The sequence below is a fragment of the Daphnia carinata genome, chromosome 8 (genome assembly GCF_022539665.2).
Source record: "Daphnia carinata strain CSIRO-1 chromosome 8, CSIRO_AGI_Dcar_HiC_V3, whole genome shotgun sequence".
Classification (NCBI taxonomy): domain Eukaryota; kingdom Metazoa; phylum Arthropoda; class Branchiopoda; order Diplostraca; family Daphniidae; genus Daphnia; species Daphnia carinata.
Genome location: NC_081338.1, coordinates 6,442,005 through 6,468,639, shown reverse-complemented (window position 1 = coordinate 6,468,639; position 26,635 = coordinate 6,442,005). Strand labels below are relative to the sequence as shown.

General features: G+C 38.4%; 5 protein-coding genes and 1 long non-coding RNA gene across 6 annotated transcripts; 1 reads left to right on the top strand and 5 right to left on the bottom strand.

Annotated features, from left to right (window-relative positions):
- The first annotated feature begins 364 nt into the window (after window positions 1-364).
- On the top strand, window positions 365-1,079 carry LOC130700435 (uncharacterized). The gene is made up of 4 exons (XR_009003790.1): window positions 365-485; window positions 570-608; window positions 670-753; window positions 878-1,079. It is a non-coding gene; the product is annotated as an uncharacterized LOC130700435 (long non-coding RNA).
- A 1,371-nt stretch (window positions 1,080-2,450) lies between these two features.
- On the bottom strand, window positions 2,451-4,964 carry LOC130700427 (glutamate receptor ionotropic, kainate glr-3-like). Its single transcript, XM_059496446.1, is given in 10 exon segments — window positions 2,451-2,991; window positions 3,056-3,207; window positions 3,300-3,422; window positions 3,483-3,700; window positions 3,763-3,859; window positions 3,862-3,987; window positions 4,060-4,218; window positions 4,281-4,365; window positions 4,476-4,579; window positions 4,670-4,964. Coding segments are annotated over 10 exon segments (1,434 nt in total). The 5' UTR covers window positions 4,808-4,964; the 3' UTR covers window positions 2,451-2,759.
- A 947-nt stretch (window positions 4,965-5,911) lies between these two features.
- On the bottom strand, window positions 5,912-8,573 carry LOC130700486 (glutamate receptor ionotropic, delta-2-like). Its single transcript, XM_057522540.2, has 10 exons — window positions 8,388-8,573; window positions 8,097-8,313; window positions 7,872-7,975; window positions 7,681-7,765; window positions 7,453-7,614; window positions 7,152-7,375; window positions 6,873-7,090; window positions 6,692-6,814; window positions 6,446-6,597; window positions 5,912-6,318 (listed from the first exon to the last, which is right to left on the bottom strand). The coding sequence occupies exons 6-10, from the start codon at window positions 7,162-7,164 to the stop codon at window positions 6,081-6,083; spliced, it is 744 nt and encodes a 247-aa protein (XP_057378523.1). The 5' UTR covers window positions 7,165-7,375; window positions 7,453-7,614; window positions 7,681-7,765; window positions 7,872-7,975; window positions 8,097-8,313; window positions 8,388-8,573; the 3' UTR covers window positions 5,912-6,080.
- A 2,292-nt stretch (window positions 8,574-10,865) lies between these two features.
- LOC130700552 (probable glutamate receptor) lies at window positions 10,866-13,796 on the bottom strand. Its single transcript, XM_057522594.2, has 11 exons — window positions 13,747-13,796; window positions 13,612-13,680; window positions 12,941-13,122; window positions 12,755-12,858; window positions 12,569-12,653; window positions 12,344-12,505; window positions 12,043-12,268; window positions 11,763-11,980; window positions 11,574-11,696; window positions 11,328-11,479; window positions 10,866-11,262 (listed from the first exon to the last, which is right to left on the bottom strand). Exons 2-11 carry the CDS (start codon window positions 13,640-13,642, stop codon window positions 11,019-11,021), a joined length of 1,527 nt encoding a protein of 508 aa, XP_057378577.1. The 5' UTR covers window positions 13,643-13,680; window positions 13,747-13,796; the 3' UTR covers window positions 10,866-11,018.
- A 1,418-nt stretch (window positions 13,797-15,214) lies between these two features.
- On the bottom strand, window positions 15,215-21,861 carry LOC130700551 (transcriptional regulator ATRX-like). Its single transcript, XM_057522592.2, has 18 exons — window positions 21,838-21,861; window positions 21,654-21,775; window positions 21,441-21,599; window positions 21,246-21,358; window positions 21,057-21,185; window positions 20,858-20,997; window positions 19,855-20,797; window positions 18,833-19,789; window positions 18,401-18,769; window positions 17,734-18,328; window positions 17,254-17,664; window positions 16,890-17,191; window positions 16,583-16,827; window positions 16,426-16,504; window positions 15,899-16,369; window positions 15,658-15,829; window positions 15,485-15,595; window positions 15,215-15,414 (listed from the first exon to the last, which is right to left on the bottom strand). Exons 1-17 carry the CDS (start codon window positions 21,852-21,854, stop codon window positions 15,525-15,527), a joined length of 5,295 nt encoding a protein of 1,764 aa, XP_057378575.2. The 5' UTR covers window positions 21,855-21,861; the 3' UTR covers window positions 15,215-15,414; window positions 15,485-15,524.
- A 934-nt stretch (window positions 21,862-22,795) lies between these two features.
- On the bottom strand, window positions 22,796-24,956 carry LOC130700366 (uncharacterized). The gene is made up of 8 exons (XM_057522409.1): window positions 24,401-24,956; window positions 24,221-24,339; window positions 24,028-24,165; window positions 23,853-23,963; window positions 23,651-23,791; window positions 23,469-23,582; window positions 23,215-23,395; window positions 22,796-23,151 (listed from the first exon to the last, which is right to left on the bottom strand). Exons 1-8 carry the CDS (start codon window positions 24,917-24,919, stop codon window positions 22,897-22,899), a joined length of 1,578 nt encoding a protein of 525 aa, XP_057378392.1. The 5' UTR covers window positions 24,920-24,956; the 3' UTR covers window positions 22,796-22,896.
- Window positions 24,957-26,635: the final 1,679 nt, after the last annotated feature.

The window sequence follows — 26,635 nt, the reverse complement described above, 5'->3', positions numbered from 1 at the left end:
ATGGCGCCCCAACATGTAACAAGTACAAAGAATACGTTTTCCGTGTCAAGGACTATCGTTTGCACGCGGCACGAAAAAAGACCAGGAGGGACGTGAAGTGCTGGGTGGCTGCGCCCCAAGTTTCCGGGCGTTGATCTTTAGATAAAAGAAAACATGGGGCGATAAGTAAACAAGCTCTTTCTATGTGTCTGTTTGTTTTGTGCTCTTTCCTAAAACTTTATGAGTTCTCGTCGTCGTAGAGTAAACTCTGCGCACGGTTCACGGGATGTACCCTTAGCTAGTTTGGTCTCATTTTCGAAATACTCAGCACGGAACTGCCTGACAGACGGACGAAGACAACTTCAACTTTCTGGTATAAATAGGGCGCTTCAATAGTGAGAAAGACACAGCACAACAGTTCCAATTTCGTGGAAAAACGGTCAGAGAATAGTCTTCAAACACCATCCCAAAATCTTCAATCAATATGCCTAACGTCTGCTGCCAAAGTAAGTTCAGCTAACTCACTAAGATCGTACGATGAATAGTTTTTTCTCAACTAGTTTAACTTGATTGCTTTAAACTAATTTCAGACAATTGCTCATGCGGAAGTGGCTGCACTTGCTGCCAAAGTGAGTTCATGCATTAATTAGTTAATATTTACGATCCATCAACAAAAAATTTATTACGCAGGCAAATGCACATGCGGTAGCGGATGCAAGTGCGGACCAAACGGAGCGCCATGCCAAAATTCCGCTTGCATTTGTGCCACTGGAGGTAATTTAAACGATCAAAAATTTGAAATATTTTTTTTTTTAAGAAATCGGATTTTAAAACGAGGAGCCATTCCAACACCCAATTATTCATCAGAATGAACCTTAAACGTTTTCTTTTTAATTAGGTGGCGGATGTGGAAGCGACTGTCGCTGCCCCATGAGCTGCGGATGCAAGACGTCCTGTTGCAAATGAGCAATTTTTAAATGAGATCCAATTCCCCTTCCCCCCCCATTTACTTCTTTTGATTTTTCATTTAAAAGTATGAGTTTACATTAGATACATTCCCTACGGTCTATCGGGGAGAAAAATATACTATTCTTGCTAAACGCCAGTGTTTCCTTCATTGTTACGCCTAATGCTCAGTTCATTTCCAAATAAGTCAGGGAGCAATAGCTAATCGTCTCAACTAAGATTCAAGAACGAATAACCTTCCGTTCCAAAAAAAAAAAAAAATCAAACAAAAAACGAGGTTGACAATGGTAAAGAACACTTTAGGAAGAAGAGAAAACAACGATTGAAAAATAAATGAAATTTGTCTTACTTTCGGACGATCCCACGATCAAAAGTCTGGCTGAACTGTACAACGTGAATAGGCATATATGAACTGCGTAGTGAAGGTGAGTAGGTTTCCGCAGTTGCCTCTGTACGGCCACTAGTTTGATGCAGAGTATGAATGGCCAGAGTATGTTGTGTTACATCCAGTTATGGGGACCGGTAGCAAAGTGGTAGAGGGGAAAGGTCAATATGTTGGCTAGACAGGTCCAGGTGAGCTAGAATTACAAATGTTAAATGGTTGTTATAACTAGTATATTATATAGCATAATAGATAGTTACTGTAAGCATGAGCTGGTTTGTTTCTTTGGTAATACAATGGCTGAATGTGACCCATGGGCTGGCTCAACAATATGTATCTTCAGGTTCTCTAAATTGTTAAAAATAGAAATCACAAAAATTAACTTTAAAAAAATTGTATAATAATTGGACGTTTCTTCTGCCTCACCGTCATCCCTGCCTGGTAAGCTAATTTTGTTACAGTGAACCTGAAAGGAGCCATTTGTACTCCTGTTCATGTACTACTTGCCATCCACATCACTCTACACCTAATCATATTGTGCTGCTTTTCTTCAAATGGTAAAATCTTTTCCTGCAGCATGAGTGGACCTTCATATTTTCAGTTTTATTGTTTAGGTAAAAGAAATCAGAAGTAGATGTCAATAGCATAGTAACCCCCTACATGAAGACACGAAAGCATGTGACGTGTTGACGTACAACACGTAATTATCACGTTTTTAACTATCACAAATTAGATCTTCTACAAAGTGTGAACGATTACCTTATCTTTGAAAACGGTTGACATTCAAATTTTTCAAATTCACAGAACAATGAACTATGAACATTTTCCTATGTTTCCAAAGTAAACAATGGTACTCAGGGTTCGGCACTGAAACGAGGACTAAAAATCAGGAACTCACAACACAGGGGGGCACCAAGCATAATTTTCTTTCCCTGATAAATTTGCTTCTTTCTAATGGAAATGTATCTTTGACTTAATTAATCTTTGAAATAAACATCTATTTATTTAAATTCTACCTACTGTATTATTTCTGCGTGTATTTTCTGTTTGTCCCATTTCGTTCACTTCAGACACTAGATGGCTTTCAATGGTTACAGTTAACATCTAAACTTAATTGTTTGTTAGATAATCTGTAAACGTAAATAAAACATTTAATGTTGCTTAAACCACAATACATAGAACAAGGAGGTTGACATTTATATTACTGATATAAGCTCTTTGCAAAACTGTGTACCTTTTGTGCAATGGTGTTTTAGTTTCACGGGGACTGTGGGTCAGCAAAATATCTTGTGGGTAGAAATTACTCAAATTCACTTTCCGCCAGCTGTACAATACATTGCAATAGAGGGTTATTTATGCTAAAGGAACAACCACTACGAAAAATACGCACGACACGTTTGCGGTAATTTAGATCGTTTGCAATGAACTAAAATTATTTATACCGCCGGTACCTCGAGTACAGTAGTTCCAATAAGAAAGTAGACACCGCCAATCCAATGCCGATTCCTAAAATGAGGAAAGCGCTAGTCAAATCAGACAACTGGATGGGAAGTAGACGAGCCACTCGGCGTGTTGAACTGATAAAACATTGCTCTGCCCTAGGTATAGTAGGCAAGAACTTGATCAAGAAATTAAGTAATCCACTTTCCCAGTAGTCCATGAGCCTGTAAGAAAAAGCCTGAACTATCAAATTGTTTAAAGGAAACACGTAAAAAGACAATTATTTACGCTCTGCTATAAACTTTCGTATATGGACTATTCTTTTTGAAAAGCCAAGAGTAATATCCAGTTGAAGTAGGCAATAGTTTCGATGCTTTAAAACGACACTTCTTATCTTTCTTATATTGTGAGCCGACGAAAGCAATACTATAAGTTTGAACCTGTAATTGAAAATGAAAAGATTATAGGGCTAGTCATTACCCTGTAGATAATTTAAATATTTCAACTAATGGAATGGAAGAAGCTAACTTACAAACGGAAAAGCATAGCGACCGGTTTCCAATCTCGCACTGACAGTGAATGCGTCACTGACTATTTGCTCTGGATTACTACGAGCTTGATCGCCAAGAACTTTATAAACGCCATATGTTGCCTTCTGTAAAAGACATAAATGTTAGATAATAGTTAGATAATACGATAATGCACGAAGTAATACCAATATTTGTTCTCCGATCGACGTGTCATGTCGGAGGAGTATCTTAATGTCTGGACTTGCTACCAGATCTTCAAATGACTCAATAGACGGCTTCATTTTTGGTGTTGTCAGCGAAGAAATAACAATGCCCGTATAGGAATTGACCAAAACCATGGCGCAGAGAACCCAAATGCCAGCTAGGATTCGAAAGGAGTAGAGACTGGATGCTTCGCGGCTCCCTGCGTTACACGTGCACTATAATATTTTAACGGCAGAGACTACGATTGATTTTTTTTTTTACCTTGGTTTGTCATTATGTTCACGACATAAATCATGTGAGCGCCGATGTAATTAAAAACAAAATTTTCAGATCAGGTTTTTTTGTTCCGTTGCCTTGACCTATTTCCGGAGTTATTTTATTATTGGTGACGTCACATGCACTCCATGGATAATATCTGTAAACCATTGCAAAGAGCGTCATCATGGCGACTACCACTATTATGCTTATGAAGATCAGCAGCCAAACCTGGAGTAACGAAAAGTACAACGCTATACAGAAATAATCTGGGAACATTAGATGGGGGAAACCTTTAGTTACCATGGGTTCAAATGGACCAATAAAGGCGAATAATCGGCTTTCTTCTCCTGCTCTGGGAACAACAAGCCTAAATCCATCAGACCATGTGTGGAACGTGTAATCCATTCGCTCCGCTCGGTCCATAGTAAGGTAAAATGATCCCGTAATTCCGTCAATATCCTAATAAACAATTTCCTGATGAATTACTAAACAAGTAATTGCAAATTGCTTTAAGTTATTACCTTGTCATTAATCAGTTGATAGAACAACGCCTCGTGCGTACCATATTTTTCAATTATAGTTTGATTGACAGGAATTAATGTGTATCTGTAAATTTGATTTAGAAGTCAATGCAATGTTTTAGAAAACATGTAAACTGAATTAATTTCTCGGGATTTCGTTCTGACATTAATGATAAACTTAAAAAGCCTACATACGTATAATTAAATTTCGCCGATAGCCATTCTACCACGTAAAATGAGGCACCGAAATATGAAAAGGTGTTATTTGGTCCACGAGTCAACAAATCGAAAGGTGGATTCTAAATGGAACATAAATGTGATTAAACCTATGGTAGTTTTTCCAAGTTATCTTTCAATCATCGAAAATTTATTAACGAAAGGATAGTTACGTGGTAAACAAGGTAATTAAAGTGCTTGGGACTTAGATTCTTTTCTGCCGAGAAACCCACTCCTGCCATTAAAAACAGAGCCAAGGAAATCTGGAATGAAACCAAATACTTGGGTTTGTACATGCCTGCAACTTTCATTTTCTATGGCTAGTTTAACTGACGAGACGAAAACCAATAGATACTGAATGGTACTTACCAGCTATTTATACTGTACGTAAACTATCCTTCGTGCAGAAACAGATCAAACTTTAGTTGTTTTAACGAAATTTGATCTGTTATTCTGCATTGTAAAGTAATCGAGATCAAATGTTCAGTGCCTTTACTACTGTTGATGCACAGTCTATTGGAAATTATTGATCATTGTCTTGAATTCAAATTCGTGATCAGAAACTTATACCGTGTAGCACGCACAACAGCTTATAACATTTAGCCTATTTTCTGCTTAATAGTTGTAAAATATGACATTTTGTATGGGAAAAGCCCGTGACGGTAGCAACTGCAGTTGCTACAACAAATACAAAGACATTGTTTTTAAGTTAAACTAAGCACCAAAACTATTAAATAGTAAATAACGCAAGCGGAAAATTTTACAAATCTTAAGTTACATTTTGGGGCACTATAGTAAATTTTCCTATCCGCAGAAAATAGAAGGGTGCGGACTTAAACACACAAAGAAGAGATCAATATAAAACGCAACTGACCTTATATTCGGGACGGCCCCAAGAGGCAGCATTGACATCAGTAGCGTGATGAAGTTAACCAAATCGCCGTCATTGTCCTGTGAATCGGTGGAGGAATCATCATATTCCTTTTAAAGTAAAATGCATGAAACTTATACCTTAGATAAGTGGTCAATGTCGAACAACTGCAGGGTAGGCTTACCAACTTCTCACGTGCAAATTTAGTTACTGAAATGATGTTAAAAAAAAAGTTAAATGACGAAGCAAATGCAATATGTAACATATACTGTATATTGCAAATTAAATTACCACTACATTGAAGATGGCTGAGACGACAGCATGCATATTCTGGGATTAAAAACAACCATTTGTAAATAATTCCTTCAACATAATTTTTAAAAATCGTTTTTACCTTAAAAATGCCACAGCGTGTTGAATATTCACGTAGAATCCCCGATGCGCAACTACTAACATCGAATTCCTCTTGTGCATTTCGCGCAAATTGCATAATGCTGAATCTTACTTTTCTTTTAATTGCTGCCACTGCTGTTACTACCTAGATTTGTATTTTCTCTTTCTTTTCAATTAACTTTACACCTAGTGTAAAAACTAAACTATGTACCAAAGAGGGATTAAAAAGATTAATTATCTTCCATAAACGCGATAAGTTAACTAACAGATTGCTATAAAAACTATTATGCGGGGCGCCCGTAATTCTAAGCTTTTACCAACTACTTATACCTTTGGTATCTTGAGAGCAATGTTTCTAACAAGAAACTAAGTGTCGCCAGTCCAATCCCGATACCAAAAATAAGAAAAGCGCTAATCAAATCAGACAACTGAATAGGAACTATGCGAGATACTCGGCGGGTGGACTCCACGAAACACTGGTCGGCCCTGGGAGCGGACGGTAGAAATTCTTTATAAACCCAGTAATATGTCAGGCCAGTCTCCCATAGGTTAACAAGTCTGTCAAAGATTGTTTTGCCCATGAAAAAAAAGAAAGATGTATGAATATAAGAAAAGAACAAAAAGAGGTAAATTTGTAGCTTTCTAGTTGAAACAGAAACTGCAAAGCGAAAGAAATTATACTTACGCTCTGCTGTGCGCATCAGTGTAAGAACTTTTCTTTTTGAAAAGCCAAGAGTAATATCCAGTTGACAAGGGCAACGGCTTCGATGCTTTAAAACGACATTGCTGATCCTTCTTGTACTGTGCAGTGACGAAAACAACAGCAAAAGTTTGAACCTGCATTTTAGAAGGAACCATAGAGCAGCCAAAATGAATACCGCATTTCAGAACCTATGAGGAACTGCATGTCTAAATTTAAGCATAAACTTACAAACGGAAAAGCATAGCGACCAGTCTGCAATCTTTCTGTGACCTTAAAAACATCTCCAACCACGTTTTCAGGACTCTGACGTGCTCGATCTCCAAGAATCTTAAAAACACCTGAGGTCGCTTCCTGTTGAACATATCAACATTAGAAGATTTAATATCATATTTGCAATAACTATCGGTACCAGTATCAGTTCTCCGATGGATGTGTCGTGTCGGAGAACTATTTGAGTATCCGAACTTGCAGCCAAGTCTTCAAACGAGTCTATTGATGGCTTCGTTTTGGGAGTTGTTAATGACGAAATGACAATGCCTGTATAGGAATTGACCAGGACCGTTGCACACAGGACCCAAATGCCAGCTAGGACCCGAAAGGAATAGTAACCAAAGGTCTCACGACCTCCTACATAACACAAAAGATCAATGAAGTGTTTACATATTCGTGTTCGACTGATTTACTGTACCTTGGTTCGTCATGATGTTTACAACGTAAATCAAATGAGAGCCCAGGTTATGCAAAAGAATGTTTCTCGAAACTGGTCTTTCCGTTACGGTGTGGGTAATAATGTCTGTGTCTGTTTTATTCTTTGCGACCTGGGAACTGTTCCATGGGTTGTTTGTAAGCAATGGCAAACGAGGTCATCGTTGTTACTACGACAAGAACGCTGATAAAAATTAGCAGCCAAACCTGTTAAGATGAAAGTATAAAATGCGATTATAAATGGGAGGTTTGATACAATAGATTGAGGCATAATCATCGTATACCGTAGGTTCAAAAGGGCCAATGAAAGCAAACAATCGGCTTTCTTTTCCTAATCTCGGCACTACAAGCCGAAATCCATCAACCCATCCGTGATGGGTGGTAAAGTCCAATCTCTGTACTCTATTCATGGTGAGGTAAAAGTTTTGCGCAATCCCGTCGATATTCTGGTAAAGAAAAATAAAGGCATATAGTATTTCCGTTTAACACCATTGTGATTATGATTCGGGTACTTCATCGTTTACAACTTGATAGAACGCAGCCTCATGTGTACCATATTGTTCGATAAGGGTTTGATTGATCCGAAAGAAAGAATACCTGTGGGCATTTATAAATAGAAAGTTTTTTCAAGAAAGGTGGTTACCTAATACAACTATTGTAATTTTTGTTTGAAGTAAAACATAAATTTAAGAGTATAACTTACTGATATTTGAGTTTTGCCGCTAACCATTTGGCGACGTTCTGCCCGCTTCCATAACTTGTGAATGAACCATTGGGTCCCGGAAACACATAATCGAAAGGTGGATTCTAAAAGAGATGAACGCAATTAATTAATTAGTACACTACAGTCACGAAACCATAAAATGCACAAGAAATCCTATCAAAATTAATGCATCTCGGCTAATACGAGGAATGTTAAGTTACTTACGTGAACAACAAGATAGTTAAAGTGCTTGGAGCTCCAATCGTAATCAGTCGATGAATAAGCCATTACAGGAATCATCAACATAATTGTGACCGACATCTCACACATGAAATAGTTGATGTCTGCGAATTGCATTGCGGTGGATCGTGAAGACGTGACGATTGGTCCAGCAATGCAGCCAAGGTTGCTGGTAGAGCTGTACTTATGTACACTCGATCACCTTGGAGGAGATAACAATAGGAAGTTGGTTAATATGAATTGGTTTGGTTATGTTCACTACCCTGTCTCTGTTACTTTGCAAAAGTTGACCATGATCAAATCTTCAATACTTTTCATACTGCTGACACACCTTCCTTGAAAATATTAATGATTTCGTGAATTGAAATTCAAGATAAAAAAAATATGTACTACGTAGAACGCAATATTGGCGTTTTCCTATAATATCGAGATAGCCTTGTGAAAATAATTCGTGTTGTAGTAACCAAAGTAACTTGAACTGCTGCGACAAGCAAACGCATTATTGATTTACGAATAAAACGCAATAGAATAATCTACTCTCTCTGCAAATAAATCGAGTTAGCGAATGCTAGCAACAACAAAGAATGAATAGCATTAAAAGATCTCCTTTGTGATGGCGATTTCAAATAGTTTCTCAATGGCCTTACATTTAAATATTCAAAGCTTTTCCTTTATTCCTCGAACGAGAAATGTCAGGAAAACTTGATGCATTAGCTAAAAGCGTAAGAGGAATAGATATCAGGAAAGAAAAATTCAGAACAACACACAATTCGCTACCTAATGCTTGTTTGCCCTCTAAACTTTACTTAAAACCCATTAGGGGGCATTTCGCATCTCATCGATCCGCATGGGTAAAACCGTCCAGCTTTTTCGTTGCTGGATTCAAAGGCTCGACAACCAACATCTGAATAGTTAAAATCAATGAAGTTGGAATTAATATTTGATAAATTAGTCCTATTCACCTGATTCCCACAACACGACCTACTTTCGATGGGTTTTCAAAGAAACAAGATAAATTATTTTAATAATAAACGCAAAGGAAACTCACGAATGCGAATATCGAAAGAAACAGGAGAAGCGATGCGTTGGATAGCCTCCCAAACCTATAACTTTCGTATCAGACAATTTGACCTATAGGTCAAGAAAAGTGCACTCTGCAGTAGAACTTTAAATCTAAAGTTTAAAGGAATAATGGCAGAAATATTGAGTTCAATAAAAAAAAAAAAGTTAATAAAAAAATTTAATAAAAAAAAGATTCAAACCTGATGGAATTCCAGCATTCATTTTTCGCCAACGCGTTTGCAATACGTGAAGCTGTGCAACGCTGAGATGATAAAGTTCATCCATTACTCTTCACAGATATGCTGTTGTTGGGGTTGGTTCATTTTCAGGACAACAAATTTCATCTAAATTTTTTCCTGCATATTTCTCGTTGTCGGTTAATGAAGAAAAGTTGCCAATACGTATAATAATGGTTAAGAGGTTGTAAATGTTAATTGTTCAAAATATGATTACCTTTGTGAAAAACTTTTTTTTCAACTGCAATCTGATTTAATTACTAATCTAGTGTTTGTGGAAGGTAATCGTTCACAGCCTATACAACAGCAAAATGAGTTAACAAATTAGTAAGATGTTCTGCTTAGATATATCAGGATCGAATTATGTCATCTATCACTTCCTCTTTGATTTAATGAATTTATTTATGCTTCACTCACCAATAACATACCTTGCAACTTGGGAATTCAACGGCATGCTGTATGTGACAGAGGCAAGATGGGAAATATTAACAGGGACCTTGAAAAAAAACAAAAAAACATGCATAGTTAAGATTGCAGGTGTATAGCCTTTAATGTTAAAGCCATGCAATAATACGTTTACGTACTTGTGGTGTTTTATCACATGCAAACCCCCAGGACCTATGGCCAGAAAAAGTCAGAAGTGTTCATTTCTGTCGACAATAATGATACTGTGTTGGCAGTTGGTCAAAATATGTCTAAATTTGACATAATACCGTAATTATTTTACTTTTTACTTATTTCTTTAACAAAACTACACAAAAACCACGTGGGTCATCGCATCCCGCAAAATGCGTGACATTTTCTTAGGGATTTCAGAGTTTCCCCTTTTGGAAAACGGATGTCCTTTCGGCATTGCCAGACTACACCAAAAAGCGAATTATGACGAAGAGCAGTGGAAGAACAAAGAATAATAATACAATATCCCTCCAAAATACACGACATTTAATGAATCGTTTTCTAATAATAATTTAAATATTAATTAAAATTTATTTCTCACTTTGGAAAGGTTGCAACGTGTTGGAAGTAACACGCTGGAGGCGCCAGTAAGTTTATTATTCAGCTACTCTAAACCTATAATCACAAAGAAACCGTCAATAAATAGCATCCAAAAAAAATTATATAGGGTGATTTTTACCTCAAAAATGCCGCCACGAATTAAGAATTCATCAGAATTCTCAATGCACAACACACCATAAACTACAATTGCAAAGTGCTTCATTAATACTAAGTACTAAGTCAGTTGCAAGGAATGGAAGCAGAACATGCGGAAGCAAGCAAACGTTACTTCACACGGAGCTAGTAAGAGAACGGTTACGTAAATCTTCGCATTCTCCAAATGCATTGATTCCGTAAAACGCAAAATACTTACCCAAATTCGTAAAAAGAATCCCTATAAAAGTAATTCTATAGAAAGCAGTGTTTCTAATTACAGCAATGGCTTTATCGTCTACGATTGTATTTCAAGATGCTTATACACTACCTTTACGCAGAAGGCGCAATCTATTCGGATCCAGTACTGCATGGTCTTTTACTATTGCTGCATGGTCCACTTACTACTAACCAGTATTCTCCTTTACGATAATCTGTAAGTAATTTTGTTGCTTTAACCTTACGGGAACTTACACAACAGAAATCTTGAATACAACAGCTCTGTTAAGAAACAGAGAACCGATAAACCGGTCCCGATGCCCAAGATAAGAAAAGCACTAGTCAAATCAGATAACTGAATAGGAACTCTGCCAGACACTCGGCGTGTGGATTCCACAAAACACTGTTCTGATCTGGGAACGGTTGGAGAAAACATCTTGTAAACCCAAAAACTTGGCAGACCCGTCTCCCATAAGTCAGCAAGCCTGCATAAAAAAAATTTATTTATGATTAAATTTACGAATTTAACTTTTTAAAATAAAATACTTACGCTCTGCTATGAGGATTGGTATACGAACTGTTCTTTTTGAAAAGCCATGAATAATACCCTGTTGACAAAGGCAATTGCTTGGACATTTTAAAGCGACACTGCTGACTTTTCTTAAACTGTGAGGAGACGAACGAAACTGCAAAAGTTTGAATCTGAATTGGAGGTGAAAAAATGGCACACGCATTAAAATACATATCATTTCAGTATTTCTGAAACACTACGTATGGAAAATAAGGGCAAACTCACAAACGGAAAAGCATAATGACCGGTCTCTAGTTTTTCCGTGACTTTGAAAGCATCTCCAACTATGTTTCCAGGATTTCGACGAGCTTGGTCTCCAAGAGTCTTAAACACACCTGATGTTGCTAGCTGTTAAAGTGAGCAATGTTTGAGGTCTACGTGCATGATTTAAACTAATATTTCGCTATTGTTTACAAGTATTTGTTCTCCGATGGATGTGTCATGTCGGAGAAGTATTTCAGTTTCTGTACTTGCGGCCAAGTCTTCAAAAGAGTCTATTGACGGCTTTGTTTTGGTAGTCATTAATGATGAAATGACAATGCCCGTGTAGGAATTAACAAGGACCATGGCGCCCAAGACCCAAAATCCAGCCAGGATTCGAAAGGAATAGAGACTGGACCCTTCACGGCTTCCTGCATAATACAAAACACCTATAAAAATCATTGTCTTATCATATTCGACTGTTTTACTCTACCTTGGTTGGTCATTATGTTTACAACATAAATAGTATGCTCTCCTAAATAATTAAAAAGAACGTTTCTCTTGACTGGTTCTCTCATATTGTGCCCTGTGCCAATTTCTGTTCCGGTGCTATTCTCAGCGACCTCAGACGCTTTCCAAGGTTGAAGCCTGTAAATCATGGCAAAGAGGGTCATCACGATGACTACGACGAAAACGGTTATGAAGACCAGTAACCAAACCTGAAAATACGAAAATGTAAACCGCAGTAAGAAACGAACGCTCAAATACACTGGATAACGCTAATTATTAGGCACCGTGGGTTCAAAAGGACCAATGAAAGCAAATAATCGGCTTTCTTCTCCTAATCTTGGCACAACAAGCCGAAATCCGTCAGCCCATCCGTAATGGGTAGTGTAGTCCATTCGTTGCATTCGATTAAGGGTGAGGTAAAAATTTGTCGCAATGCCGTCAATATCCTAGTTCAGAGGAAGCGCGTATAATATGGCCTTTTTGCGCTATTGTGGTAAAGGCTTGGGTACCTTATCGTTTATAAGTTGGTAAAACGCAGCTTCATGTGTACCATACTTGTCGATAAGAGTTTCATTGATCAGAAGGAACGAGTACCTATGATAGTGTGAAATTGAAAACGGAACATTTTCAAGATAAATGGTAACTGATAACGGCTTTGACAATTTTGTTTGATGTTCAGCATAAACACCACTTACGTGTATTTGAGTTTAGCCGCCAGCCATATGGCGACATTCTGTGCGCACCCATAACTTGAGAAGGTACCATTGGGTCCTCGGAATACATAGTCAAAAGGTGGAATCTGTATGAAATAATGAATGCAATTAGAAACCAGAATTATTGTCAATCAACGATAAAACAATAAAATCTTTAGGGCTACTTACATGAACAACGAGATAGTTCAAGTGTTTGGAACTCAAATTGAAATCTGGAGATGAACCATCTACTGCCATTATAAGAATGGCCAACATAATTCTGATCGATATTTCGTGCGTGATGTTGACTATGCCTATCCATAGCATTTTTTCTTTTTTCTTTTTTTGGTGGATCGTGACGACAATATCACCTAAAGACAAGTCGAGCAATGCGATCAAGTTGCGCGCTTTACTGGTATATATGGGCAAACTATTAATTCGAAGGAAATGAGAATATAAATTTTTAACATTTGTCTGGTTATACACCACCCACACCCTGTACTTTTCCAACAAGCAGCCACGCAAAATTTCCAATTCGTTTCATACTGCTGAAGCACCTCTTTTGAAATTGTTCACTATCATCTGGAATTGAATTTCGTGTTCAGAAACTAATACTTTGTGGCACGCTACATGGGCGTTTTCTCCACATTCTATACAACATTGTAACATTCAGGAAGCCCTGTGGAAAAAATTAGTGTTGTGGCAACGGAAGTAAATGGAACCAACACACCGTTTCGACAAGATTCGTAAGTAAACCGATTTACAAGTACGCCTCTTTGTTATGCCTCTGGCATTCGAAGGAATGACGTCACTTTTGAAATACGTAGTCTTTAAAAAAAAAAAAAAAAAATGAAACTGACCTTTACACGGCATGATCCTACAAAGCGTCATTTATCTGAGCAGTGGCTTCCAAATCGGCCAGTGATTTCCTGCGAATCGATGGAAAATAATTAATTGTAACATTCTTCTTCAATTAAAAAGCAAGCTACTTTTACTTTAGACAAGCGGTCAATATCGAGTGATTCCAGAGTAGATAGGTCAGCTCCAATAAATCTAGGGAATGGTCAGACATTCCAAATTGAGAAAATGAATTCTTTGTACCAGACCGACGTTTGATGGAAAACACTAACAAAATGCCATTTAACATAACCTCGACACTGGAACAAACTTACCTAATCCTCAAAACAACTGTGTAACACGTTGATTTGTTAAACCTGAAGCTTTGCTACCTCGTCCCAATTCCACTGAAAATTTCGTTACTAGTTCTTATGGCTGCATTCGAATTGAAATCTGATTTGTCTTCTGAAATCAAATTATTTAAAGGGCGCAGAGGTTTAAGAAGCCAGGACAAGCGATGCGTTGGGTATTCACCGAACACAGCTTTGATGTCCTTTCTTGATGAAATCGATTCATATCGGGTATTGCTATGGACATTGTCAGCTTCACAAAATTTGCCTACCGATCTGTTATGACTTTTTTTTGCCAATCTGATAGTTCCTAAGCAATATGTCACAGCAAACCTAACTACTTAATGAGCTCATAAAGGAGCAAAATGGTGCTACTACAGCACATCAGGGTTACATTAAATTGTCCATAAATTTTATCACAATTATATTATTTTTATGCTCATGTCTTACCCATTGATCATCCAATAAGTAGGCTGTTGATCCAAAAAGCATACAGTGATTAACAGCAGCACGAAGAAAACTATTAACTGGGACCTGGAAAAACAATAACATGCATGAATTAATAGGTCCAATTATAGCAGTATATTCTGGTACATGAAAAGAAGGTTTACTGTTCTTTGACTGGTGGTATGACACACTTATATACATATCTGACTGCTTGACACGTTTTACGTGGTGCAACCCGTTAATAAGTATGAGGAATTCAATTGGAAAGAAAAAGATGAGAAAGTTTCACACAATTTTTGCCTTCAACACTATTGGTTTGATGGCATTTTATCACAATATTTGTTAATTCAACTTAAAGGTGAAATTACTTTACCATTTCTTTAATAGATTTTCCACACTAACGCAGTAGCCACGTGGATCTCCGATTCCCGTGAAAATGTGTTTTATTATTTATATACCAGGTTCGTTTCGTTCCACAAAGTCCACTTTAGAACTTGAAAGAACTAATCAAAGGATGTCCCTGTGACGTTGCCATATCACGCCATAAAACTTTGATTGTAGAAAAAAAAAATGAAATCCCTGCTCATCCCAATTAGTAAAATGACCCTAGATTTAATAGGTCTAAACACCCTGATTCGCAAATAAAGAAACCAAAACAACTGAAAAATTATTTGCTAGCTCAAAAGTTAACGATATTCTTGTAGGTTTTCACACCACTCACGGCAAAATGTTTTCCCTGTTTCATAATTAAACAAAAAATAATAGAAACGTTCAAATACATGAATTATCGAACTTTATGAGAATTAAAACGTTAAACACATGCCTTGCTTTTTAATTATTACAATGACTTTCTTAGTACGTAAACAACTCTGCACCAGCGACATTAACATTAAAAAGCCAGATATTTTTAATCTTTCAAAAGCGTTGCCGTTAAAATTCGTAACCCAGAAAAACCATTATGAGGAGATTTGCTATTCCCTTAAGGTTTCCCTCACAGACGTTTTGTCGTATACAGAGAAGACAGCTAGGCTGGAGAAAAAAAAAACAAATCAATAAACCTGTTATTACAATTTGGTTCAATTAATTGTTCATCTGTTACGGAAGTTTCAAAGAGCTGCTCCGGATCTCAATGGGTTTCTTTATTGAGGTGCAGTTGTACCAGCTTCATTATATGGACTAAGAGAAATTAGCTCCTCAGTACCGGTATGGCCTGGGGAAAACAAAAACAGTTAAAATAAATTTTAATTTAACAATACAAAATTTGTGTAATACCTGGCGATGCTGTTCGTTGTGGCGAATTACTACGAACGTGCTCGTTTTGATCGGTGGCTAACAGTCGCTGGAGAACAGATGGACTTCCTGAATCTCCATGCCGTTGGCCAGCTAAGGTATCAACTGAAGCTGCTATTGCTTGGTGCGCAGAAAAGGTTTCCATCTGATCCACCTGAATCGAGTAATCCAACAGCATACGACTCAGAGACTAATACAATGCACACTTCACTAAATCACTTACAGTCATTCGAAGTCTTACAATAAAATCCTCTTGACTGATGTTTGGATTTGAATGGTAGATTAGAGACGCTACACTAGTTAATGGAACTCCTGCAACCGTTCGACCAACCAGTGCTTCAAAAATATCCGACAATCTACCAGGCATGTTCATTAATACAGGGAAATCGTTCCCCATACTTGCGCCACACTTCTCATTTTCGAAGTCGTCCCAAGCGGCTTTTCTTTCGGCCTCTGTGAGTTCTTCTTCCGACTTATTTTCTAGCAAAGAATCATGCTCGTGATACGTAACTATCCATTCCTTCCTCTGAATGATCAACTCGGCCAAAAGACGGTCTTTGGGCACCATAGGCGTAGGTCGGCGCAGATGGCTGTCAGGCTCAAATAGATACAAGTATTTTAAATCAGCCGAGTTGAAATGACGTTCAATCTGCTGCTCGTCAACTACGCGGCAAGACAACGACAGTTTCGTGACCTAAAAATAGAGATAAACATTGTACTTTAAAAACGCGTAGAAAAGACATATATCACCTGGCGATCATAGATCTTTTCCTCCATTGTACCTTGAGCCAAGAACCGATAGATATAGCAGGGCTTTTGCTGACCAAAACTGGGTAGGCAGATGAAATGGATTTTTAATGTTATTTGGGTGTAACGCACGAAGGGGAAGATACATTTATGAGCTTACCGATAAACTCGAAAAATACTCTGAGCATCGTGTGAAGGATTCCATGAGGCATCAAATATGATAACACGGTTCGCTGCAATCAAATTGATTCCTATTCCACCGGCTCTAGTGGAGATAAGGAAGAGACGGGCTCGAAGATTCAATGGATTGTTGAAAATATTGCACGCGTTGGAACGCATTTCAGATGAAGTCTGCCCGTCTAACCTAAAATAATCACGATTGATTTTCCATCTGCCAACAGGATCCTGCGTCAACAATGTACAAAATGTCAATTGATTTAACTCTATCATGTGCATATCAAATTTACTTCGTTACTGACTACACTCGTTCGATTTTTCTCCTGCCGTTCGTTCTCAATTGCAAGAAATTCTTCAATCAAATTAAGCGACACGAGGGACTGGCTGAAAACGAGTACTTTGTCGCCAATGAACTCACACTGACGAAGAATGTCCATGAGAAGAACAAATTTGCCACCAAGTTCCATTTTAGCCATGTCCATTTGGCAAAATTGCGACCACCAAGGCAACGAGGTCGTCCCACCTGGTTCACTATCTGTTGCCGTTTGGTTCATACCGGAGTCGTGTGCTACAGAGCTATTAAGTGCTTTTCCTTTACAAATCAAAGCTTTGTTAGTTTTTCTTACGTACATGATGTAAAAGAAGCGAACTTACTCGATTCCTTTTCACTGTCGATATCTAAACATGCAAGTTCATCGCCGTCTTCCAATACAGAAGGTTCTCCATGGTCCACATAAGAGTGCCTCACTTGTTTCGCTTCCCCAGTTGCATCCACATTAGTAGTCTTCGTATCACTATAGCTTTTTATCTTCGCTTTGCTGTGATTAACTGCAGCCAAATGCAACGCTTTAGGGTGAGTCCAAATGCGAGACAATTCTCGGTAATCAGCAAAGAGTCCAGTTGCTTTAATACGACTGGAATGTTTCGGGCCACCTATGGTGTGATTCTCCAAATAGTACTGGTACATTTGCGTTTGTATCTCTGACAACTTGATTGATATCACGTATTCGTACTTTGGAGGTAGAAACGGGGTTAGAACTCTATAATCAAATCGCTGAACGGAATCTAAATTAAACATTAAAAAATGGTTTTAATTGGTATTTCTTAAAGGAAAAAAGAAAACCTCAACTATACCTTGGAGCATCTTGTGTAAAACATGTGCCCTTCGTTTCATTAACTTTACGTCATCATCGGTAGAATCGGCCGCTTGCCCGTTCTTAATGGGATTTGCAAAACGATTCTTGAACTCTGCCACTGTTCCCAGGAGGTTGGGTTTGACGAACTGAACCATGCAGAAATATTCCTCGAGGTTGTTCTGAAGCGGTGTGCCTGTTAAGACGATACGACGACGGCTGGCTATTTTATTCAGCGCTTCATAGGAAGCCGTTTTTTCGTTTTTCAAACAGTGGCCTTCATCACATACGACCAAATGCGGTCCAGGGTCAACCAACGAAGACATATACAGGTCACGTTCTTCCTGTGGTTTAACCACTTTGCTATTTTCGCTAGTTAGATGCAGGTACATCGCGTAGCCTATGACCAGAACTCCTCCGCCTTTAAACCACCTGCTTAACGTTTGCACGCGGATCGCATCTTTGTTGCTGTTCTTGGAGTATGAAGTAGTAATTTCATACACATCAACTCCTGATGTTGTCCCAAGCCATATTTTAAACTCGTTGACCCAGTTGAGGATTGTGTTTACGGGACACACTACGAGAACACGATCTACCTAGAAATGGTCGCAAATTATTATTAAAAATGATGGCAAAAATTAAGACGAGACAACAAGAAAAACAAATACCTGACACATTTTGTTTGTGACTACAGTATGTACCAAAGTAACGACCTGTAGAGTTTTGCCCAGGCCCATACAATGCGCCAGAATGCATCCAGAGCCAGGATGTTGTTTGAGTCTCTCCACGGATTCAAAACAGGCATCCCACATGAATTTGATTCCTTGAACTTGATGGAGTTTTAACTTCGAGACTATTCGTTTATCGACGGTGATCAATTCTTCCTTGGTTACTGGATCAAAATCCAGAACTAAGCTATTCGTTTGGGTTTCGGCAACAGCAGAACTACAAACAAAAGCTTCGTTATAGAATTTTTGACGTTCTGCAATGCGTCTCTTTCGGTTCTCCTCCTCTCTCGCAGCGGCTTTTGTTTCATCCTATTAAACACCATAAAAAAATAAAGAGCCTTTCACCAAATGATAAATGAATCGAGTGCTTACAGTGAGACTTGTATCAGCCATGATTTTTCTTATTGTCTTTCTTCCTTTTGAGGTACTAGTTTCAGAACGTTGGGATGTGTTCAAATCTTCACCATCTAAATCGCTGGAATCTCTTGAGTTTCCTGTGGCCACTTGTTTTGTTTCTACAGGTGATGAAGATTCCGCCAATGCCTCGTTAGCCGAGTCATCATCTCCATCGTCAGAAACTCTTTCGTCAGCAGATGAACTCAAACGGATTCTTTTAACCATATTTTCTATGCCAGATTCTGATATTTCAGCATCTGAATTCGACTGGTCCCTACGTTTCTTTTTTCCTCTTCTCTTGGCTTCCTTTTTGGTTTTTTTATCTTCACGGTTTCCGTTTGTTTTGGCTTCAGGATCGTGGAGAGACATGCTTAGTAATTTGTCTGTTTCGATATTAGAAACGCTTGCAGTTTCTTCCCAGTCACACGTTAGATCTACCACCTCGACTTCTTTGTCTACCTTTTCTTTCTGTATTATTTTCTCGTTGTCGTGGTCAGGAGAATTTTGTTTTGTGGGTTCCACAACAACCTCATTGTTTGAATTTTCATTTTCGGTTTCAGACGTTAAAGTATCTGTGTCCGAGTCGCTAGGAGCAAGCAAAGCTTGGCGTGTAGTCTCTTCGCGATCACGCATCAAAGGAGTTGCTGAAAACTTGGGAATGGTAATCTCTTCCACATTCGTTTCAATATCATCGTCCGACGATGATGACGACCTCATTTCTACTATTCGGGGGCGTCTTTTCTTAGCACAAGGGTTTTCTGGCTTTGGACTTCCTCTTGTAAACTGGTTTGCTTTTTCTGTGGCTGAATCGGTTTCTGATTCAGATTCCATTCGACCTAGCCTCTTAATCTTTAAGGGATCTTTCATCAGAAGATCAATTTCCTGATCATGTCTGTCTACTTTTTGTTTTTCAGCTTGAACAAAGGTAATGTCCTATAAGAAAAAAAAATTCATTGCTTGATTAAAAGATCTATTGCAAGAAAGTGCATGTCACCTACCGTATCGGTAATGCGATTAAGAATAACGACACATTGGCACTTTAACTTTGGATCGTCCTTCGATGGTACCGAGCTATGTCTGCTATTAGTTTTTCCACGTAAGGTAAGCTGTAACTGAGCTAGACTCATATCTGAATCTGAAGAGTGTGTTGAGTCCGAATCGGTGGAATCTTTCAATAGATCTCGCCTTGCCTTTTCGTTTAGGTCAAGCGTTGATGGTTCAAACGAACCGAGACATTTCGAATTTTGGTTCGATAACGTCGCCATCTTCGAATTTGACTTGGCCACTGAATGACTGTCGTTAGTGCACTCCGTCTGGCTCAGTTCCGGCGCAGCTTCTTCTTTAGTTGCTTTGCCATTGACGTCAGACGACTTTTTTGTTCGTGACGGAGTTTTGTCATATGAATTAGCGAGATCACGGAAACACTCCAATGGAAGTGCATGCGGCGCATTGGATGCAAGAGAGGGTGAACATTCCACGGACTCACAAAAGTCCTCCCGCTCTCTGTCTCTATCTGGAAAACCGTGAATTTTGAACACGTTTGTTTTGTCTTCTTGGCTAGCTGATTTTAGCTTTGAGTTGGATTTTTCACGGGATACGTCAATGTCGATATCGGTGATAGTGCCATATGTCTTTTTAAATTTGGTAATTATCTTCTTTTCCAACAATTTCATATTGAAGTGAGTTTTGGTCACAGTTCTGCGAAGCTTACGGCAGCAATCGATGACGGCAAATTTGTCAGTTTCTTTGGCGACGCAATCGCTTCGATTACCTTTTCTTTGAATCTCTTCATTTTCTTTAGCCCAACCGCTTCTAATCTTTGCAGCTAGTTTCTTACAATGTTCGGCCAAATTTTCTACTTTATCTATCATGTTTGGCAACCAAACAGCTGGATCATTGGCATCAACTGCAGCCAGGATTGGTTCGACGCAAGGCCTACGGCTGAAGAAGCCCCACCGTTAAAACCACACTAGCAAACATATTTATTTAACTAATACGTACTTAATTGCGGTCATCACCATTCTCGCTAAAGCTCTTGGAGCCCAAATGGGAAGATTGTTGCAAACTAGGCAATTCCATTTGCATTTACCGCCGGCGATTTCTGCATAAGATGTACGTCCCAGACAACGTCGTAGACATGCCTAAAATTGGATACAAAACCAATAAAAGAAAGAAATTTCACGTTTGATGAAAGCCTTACCTTGCAAAATACATTTGAACATGTCTCACAGCGTATAGCCCTACAGCCTTCGGCACACCAGCGGCAATATTCATCGTGTCCGTTTACACTTTTCGTAAATGGAGCGTTATCGTAAAACTCTCTGCAAGCCTATCGAAGAAGATGCAAGATTAAATGAAAAATAACATCATCAGGTAAAAAAAGACCTACACTGCACAACAACACACCCAAAACAGGATGAATTTGAATGTTTTTTGGATTACCAAGAAACAACTGACATAAACATGTTGTACACTTCAGGGAGGAGTGATGAATTTGGTTAGCTAGAGGAGATAGGACATAGGACACACACATACAAAAAGATTGATCAAAAACTGTAGGCAAGATGGTAATACAAGGGGTTACCTTGTTCGTATCTCTTAAAAAAGCTGAATTCCTCATTGATCATTATTTGAATTCCCTTGGCACCAATGGATTTACACCGATTTGGAAGAGTTGCATCTGAAACTGGGATGGGATTTTTTCCTACATCCTTGATTTGCTTACAAAATTTTGAAGCTGAACCTGTATCAACTATTAGTTTTGGAAAACTCCCATAATGATAGTAGTGGTCTTCACCTGAGGAATCGTCAGACACATCTCTCTCCAAGACCTTATCCCCAGTCAAGGTTTCGTCAGTGACATCATCTTCAGAAGAACTTCTATCTGACGAATCTTCACTGGAGCAGTCTTTGTCCACTCTTATAATTTAAAAACAAAAATAAACAATTAAAAGATGAAACTTTAGGCAGATAATTTTTACCTGAGTTTTTTGCTCATTTCACACTTCTTATGGAATCGCCTTATAAGATGTATGGTTTAATGCATTGTGACAAAAAAGATATGGTGACTATGACAATCCTTGCGCCAGTGAAGAACCTGATGCTGTACCTGATGCTGTAAAGTTCACCGATGAGATTTTGTATAGGGTAACTCACTGTTGACATTGGCTATCAAACGCAGGCCCGTTGGTAAGTTTGACCGCAACAAGAAACGGTGACAATTAGTTATTACCCAAAAGAATATCTAGCTTTGCCCAAACTAGCTATTATCCAAAATAATTGCTATCACTGTTGTCGACCTGCTAATCCTCGCCATGGACGATTTCTAGATAAAACGATTAAGGGGGCACCACCGGCACGTGGCTGAAACTGAATTCATCAGAATAATTTCATTTCTCGACTTGATTTTTCTTTTGAAGTGATTTATGTTTACAAGTATAAAAGTGACTCCTCAACTACATTCTTTCTATACAAATCTTAACTTGAAAACGTTGAAAATTTCACTAAACGTAGAAATCGTTAAGAACCAAACCTAATGTGTTAGGCCTTATTCTAGCCTGTTGGTCTAGCAGACCAGCCATTTCAAAGATCACGAAATGTGATTACGATATACAATGAAAGTGTATTCGTAGTTAGTGAACTTCAGGTCACTTACCTAAAAAAAGTCGTATTGAAATATAGAAAGGTGTTAAAAATGTGACCTTTGGGTAAGGACCAATGTTTGCCTTCATAGAAAATTCAGGCCTGGCATTAACCATACTGGCATACAATGCTACATTCCTACTTATTTTCCACATCCAATTGATTTTTTTTGTTCATTTAAGAAAAATGGCCCTCCAATGTGTCAACTTTCAAGAAGGAAAATCATGGAAGTTTATGTTATGACTGTGAAGAAAAAATAATAGCAAAATTCATACAAAAAATCTATTGTTTAGAAAGTCAGTATTTCAAGTTCTGTATTTTCTAAAAACTCAAATACTTATTTGGTCAAGAAGAAAAATACAGCGTATATGTAACCTTTTCAAATCACTTTCGTCAGATTAGTCAGATTCGTCATCTTCATCTTCGTCGTCGCCTTCAGTTTCGTCTTCTTCTCCTTCACCTTCTGCTTCTTCGTCTTCATCTTCTACGCCTTCATCCTCGTCATCTTCATCCTCGACATCTTCATCCTCGACATCTTCATCCTCGACATCTTCATCCTCGTCATCTTCATCCTCGTCATCTTCATCCTCGACATCTTCATCGTCATTCTTTTCACAACCCTTTTCCGTCTTTCTCTTCTTGCTTGGTGGTTCCTGATAAACGCAAAAGAAATTTAACAACGCAGGAACAAGATTGCAGGACGTACAGTAGACTACCTCTTCAACTTTGGCATCTTTTACCGCGTTCTTTTTTTCGATTACACCTAAACTAGACAAGTCGTGCATGAGTTCACAGAGTCCCGGGAAGATGTACACCTTTCTGTCTCCAATTTTTAAGTCTGTCAAGTATAAGACTTCGGCAGCCTCTTTCTGGGATGCGAAACCCACATGGGCATGGCTGCAATAAAACATTAATTGGAGAATGAAGACTTAAAGAAGAACACAATGGTAAAACGGGCAAAATGAAATACCAAAATTTAGACGCTGGGAAAGTTTTCTTGTAGATGACAACAGAAATCGCTTTAGGGAACTGGGTTACAAAATCTTTTACGGTAACGTTTTTGGGAACATCCCGCAGAACAATCCTAAATAACAAAAGGTTAAACAGTTATTACAAGCTATTGACTAATACAAAAGCAGGTGATCAACTCACTTGTCCAATTCGACATTTTTTACTGTACTTAATGGATCAAAATACAAATTGACAAGCCGTAGGCTATTTTCACCAATTTTGGACTTCAATCTTCCTACTGCATCCACTGCTTCCTTGCGAGTTGCAAACTGAGCCGTGCAGCTGCAGAATATAAATTTACACCTGAAAAACTTGATCTTTAGAATTCTTTAATTGCTGTTACCTGTACAGGGGAACAACTGTTCCCGGTGTGTCAGTTATTTTTTCAATAGCCTTTATTTGTTCCATGTCGTAAGCGTCACTGAACCTCAGTAACATTTGGGTCATTAAACCCCTTAACAAATTGGTTTAAAATATTAGAAAAGAACAAATTAACTGGTCAAAAACTTGGAACTCACTGATCTTCTGGCACGACAGACTGATTCTTGGGGTAGTACATTTCAACATCAAGTAGGTTCTTTATTTTCTGGTATCGAGACTTTAACTTTCCACCCGCAAACTTTGCTTGTTCGGGTGTTGCAAATTGCAGTGCACAGCTATTAATTAAATGATTATGACACTTGAAGATCTAATTAAATTGCTTTAACTTGCCTAGTTGTTTTGCTAAAGATTGCAACTTCTTTGATTTTACTATCAAGCTTTTTCACAGCATTTTCCTTGACAGCTTCACCAAAGCCAAGATAAACTTTGCAAGCACTTGGAGTTAAGTTCTAGAAATGGAAACAAATTTTATTATTAAGGACTTAAATTTAGAATGAAAATATCAACAACCATGCTACAAATGGATTCCAAACCCATTCGTTTTGCAGACTGAACATTTTCGTGTACATCAAGAGTGGTCTTGGCAGCTTCAAGAGATGCCATGTCTCTGAATAAGATAATCTTTTCGAGTTCGTTATTGCTAGGTGGTGCACTAATGGAATGAAATCCTGGTAGCTTTTCCAGTTCATGGGTAAGAACTGGGGTTTTCTTGAAAGCAACATAAAGCTGTAAACCTAACTGGGTTTCAAATTCTTTCTGTGCTCGAAGTGTCACTTGTTTTTGATCGCCAAGGACTACGTATCCTCTTCCCCGACCACGTCCAAACGATGCACCACGATCGCTTCCTCTGAAACTGCCTCTTGAACCCCGGAAACCTCCTCTGTCTCCTCGAGATCCTACACCGCGTCCTCGGCTACTACCTCTAGATCCTTCTTGAATTCCTACTCCTCGGCCTCTTTCTCCTCCAACACCTCCACGATCGCTCATTCCTCGGCCTCTTTCTCCTCCATCTCCTCCACGATCGCCCATTCCTCGGCCTCTTCCTCCTCCAATTCCTCCACGATCGCTCATTCCTCGTCCTCTTCCTCCTCTGAATCCTCCACGATCCCCCATTCCTCGGCCTCTTCCACCTCTTTGAAATCTTCCACGATCACCAGAACCCCTGCCTCTACCGCGAGATATTCCACGATCACCAGCACCCCGGCCTCTACCGCGAGATATTCCACGGTATCCACCATTTGTTTCTATTCCGCTAGCTGCGCCTCCAAATCCGGGGCCTTTAGCACTAGCACGTAACATGTCCTGGAAAACAAATAAGTTGGGAATGCTATTAACAATGCGTGTCATGTTACCGTTGTCATCATACTTACTACAAATTGTTAAGGGGTGAACGATCACGGTTACAGATAATTTCTATAACAAAAACAGGAAAAAGCTGTTACACTATTAAAACCACGTGTAAAACACAAATGAAACTTAAATATGCTTTGAATTTCGTCTGCTCTAGCCAATGCACCAAACTATAGCCTGGCTACAAGAAATAAATACTCACACAATGAAACGTGAACTAGCATTATTTTTTTTAATTCTTGTTTTGAGACCACGTAATGGTTAAAAATCATAAAGGCGTAAATCATTCATTGTTCATGATCATCAATGAATTGAAAAAATGCTTATAAAAATGTTAAAATAAAAATATTACTTGAAACAACCTCTGTCTCGCTAGATGGCATCAAACTTTTGGATTTTTATAAACATTGGCTTTGTTTGACAGCTATTATTATTTTATAATAAATTTTTTTTCTATTTAAATGGGAATTCAATACTGTTATGCGTTTCCTAAAAAAACTGAGAAACAGGGATGATCGTCAATATAACCAAATGTTTCTTGGATTTCATAGTCACCACAAATTTGATGTGAATGGCCTCCTTTTTTTTTTTCCTTCTACAGTCATTTCACGTTGGATTTTTAACGTCTTTCTGCGATGACCGTTGATAAATTCCCTACGCAACATCTTATGAAAGATATACAAATGAGACACCATTTTCTGTGTTATCCTTTTCAAATTGTTGAGAGCAATATCAAACAAAAGCCACGAAAACCTAAGACATTGAACGGGAAATGTTGGGCATGTTTGCATAACTGTCAATCTCTGTAACCCAATTTCCTTGTCCAATCCTTCACCTATGTTCCTGATTGACCCTGTTCATTGCTCTATTGAACCCTTTGTCTAATATCTCATCATCTGTCCTGGCTTTCATTTTCAACAATCACTGGTGGTAATCGGTAAGCTGACAATTGAACCACAAAATGGTGCAGTTGAATTTTCTTTTTTAGTATTAGATGCTGTGTCTAAACAAGGGTGTTTTGATGGGCTTAATCAAAACTGCAGGTGACATTTGTGGCTTTTGGTGATCCCTTTCAAGTCCACCTATCAACCCTGTTGGCATAAGAAAATGAATGAGACACAAGAAAAATGTTTTGTCATTTTGACATTCTGTATATTGCCTGCTCTGCTTACGTTCAAGGGCGACACACAATCGGCCCATTGTCACAGAAAAAAAAAGAAGAGGGAAGCAAGCACGATAATCTCACTTAACTAGCACAACACTGTACAAATCAATTGTTATTATTAATATTATAAGGCAGTTATAGCATTCATGACGTGTGGGGAAAAGGGAGTACATGGGGAAAACAAAACGAACCAAAAAAATGGACCTTTTTTTTTTCTTTCTTTTTCCTTT

Excerpts from the sequence above, each read along its gene's own strand:
- LOC130700366 (XM_057522409.1), bottom strand. The coding sequence starts at position 24,919 with ATGGGCGATCGTGGAGGAGATGGAGGAGAAAGAGGCCGAGGAATGAGC. Across the intron at positions 24,166-24,220 it reads ATCTTTAGCAAAACAACTAG|CTGTGCACTGCAATTTGCAA; the intron begins GCAAGTTAAAGC and ends TTTAATTAATAG. Across the intron at positions 23,964-24,027 it reads TCTGTCGTGCCAGAAGATCA|GGGTTTAATGACCCAAATGT; the intron begins GTGAGTTCCAAG and ends CAATTTGTTAAG.
- LOC130700551 (XM_057522592.2), bottom strand. Across the intron at positions 20,998-21,056 it reads GTTCAAATGTATTTTGCAAG|GCATGTCTACGACGTTGTCT; the intron begins GTAAGGCTTTCA and ends ATCCAATTTTAG. Across the intron at positions 19,790-19,854 it reads TTAATCGCATTACCGATACG|GACATTACCTTTGTTCAAGC; the intron begins GTAGGTGACATG and ends TTTTTCTTATAG.
- LOC130700552 (XM_057522594.2), bottom strand. The coding sequence starts at position 13,642 with ATGACGCTTTGTAGGATCATGCCGTGTAAAG. Across the intron at positions 13,123-13,611 it reads TAGGATCATGCCGTGTAAAG|GTGATATTGTCGTCACGATC; the intron begins GTCAGTTTCATT and ends ACTTGTCTTTAG. Across the intron at positions 11,981-12,042 it reads AAACATAATGACCAACCAAG|GAAGCCGTGAAGGGTCCAGT; the intron begins GTAGAGTAAAAC and ends TGTATTATGCAG.
- LOC130700486 (XM_057522540.2), bottom strand. Across the intron at positions 6,815-6,872 it reads CCATCGGAGAACTGATACTG|GAAGCGACCTCAGGTGTTTT; the intron begins GTACCGATAGTT and ends TATGTTCAACAG. Across the intron at positions 6,598-6,691 it reads GTCGCTATGCTTTTCCGTTT|GTTCAAACTTTTGCTGTTGT; the intron begins GTAAGTTTATGC and ends TCTAAAATGCAG.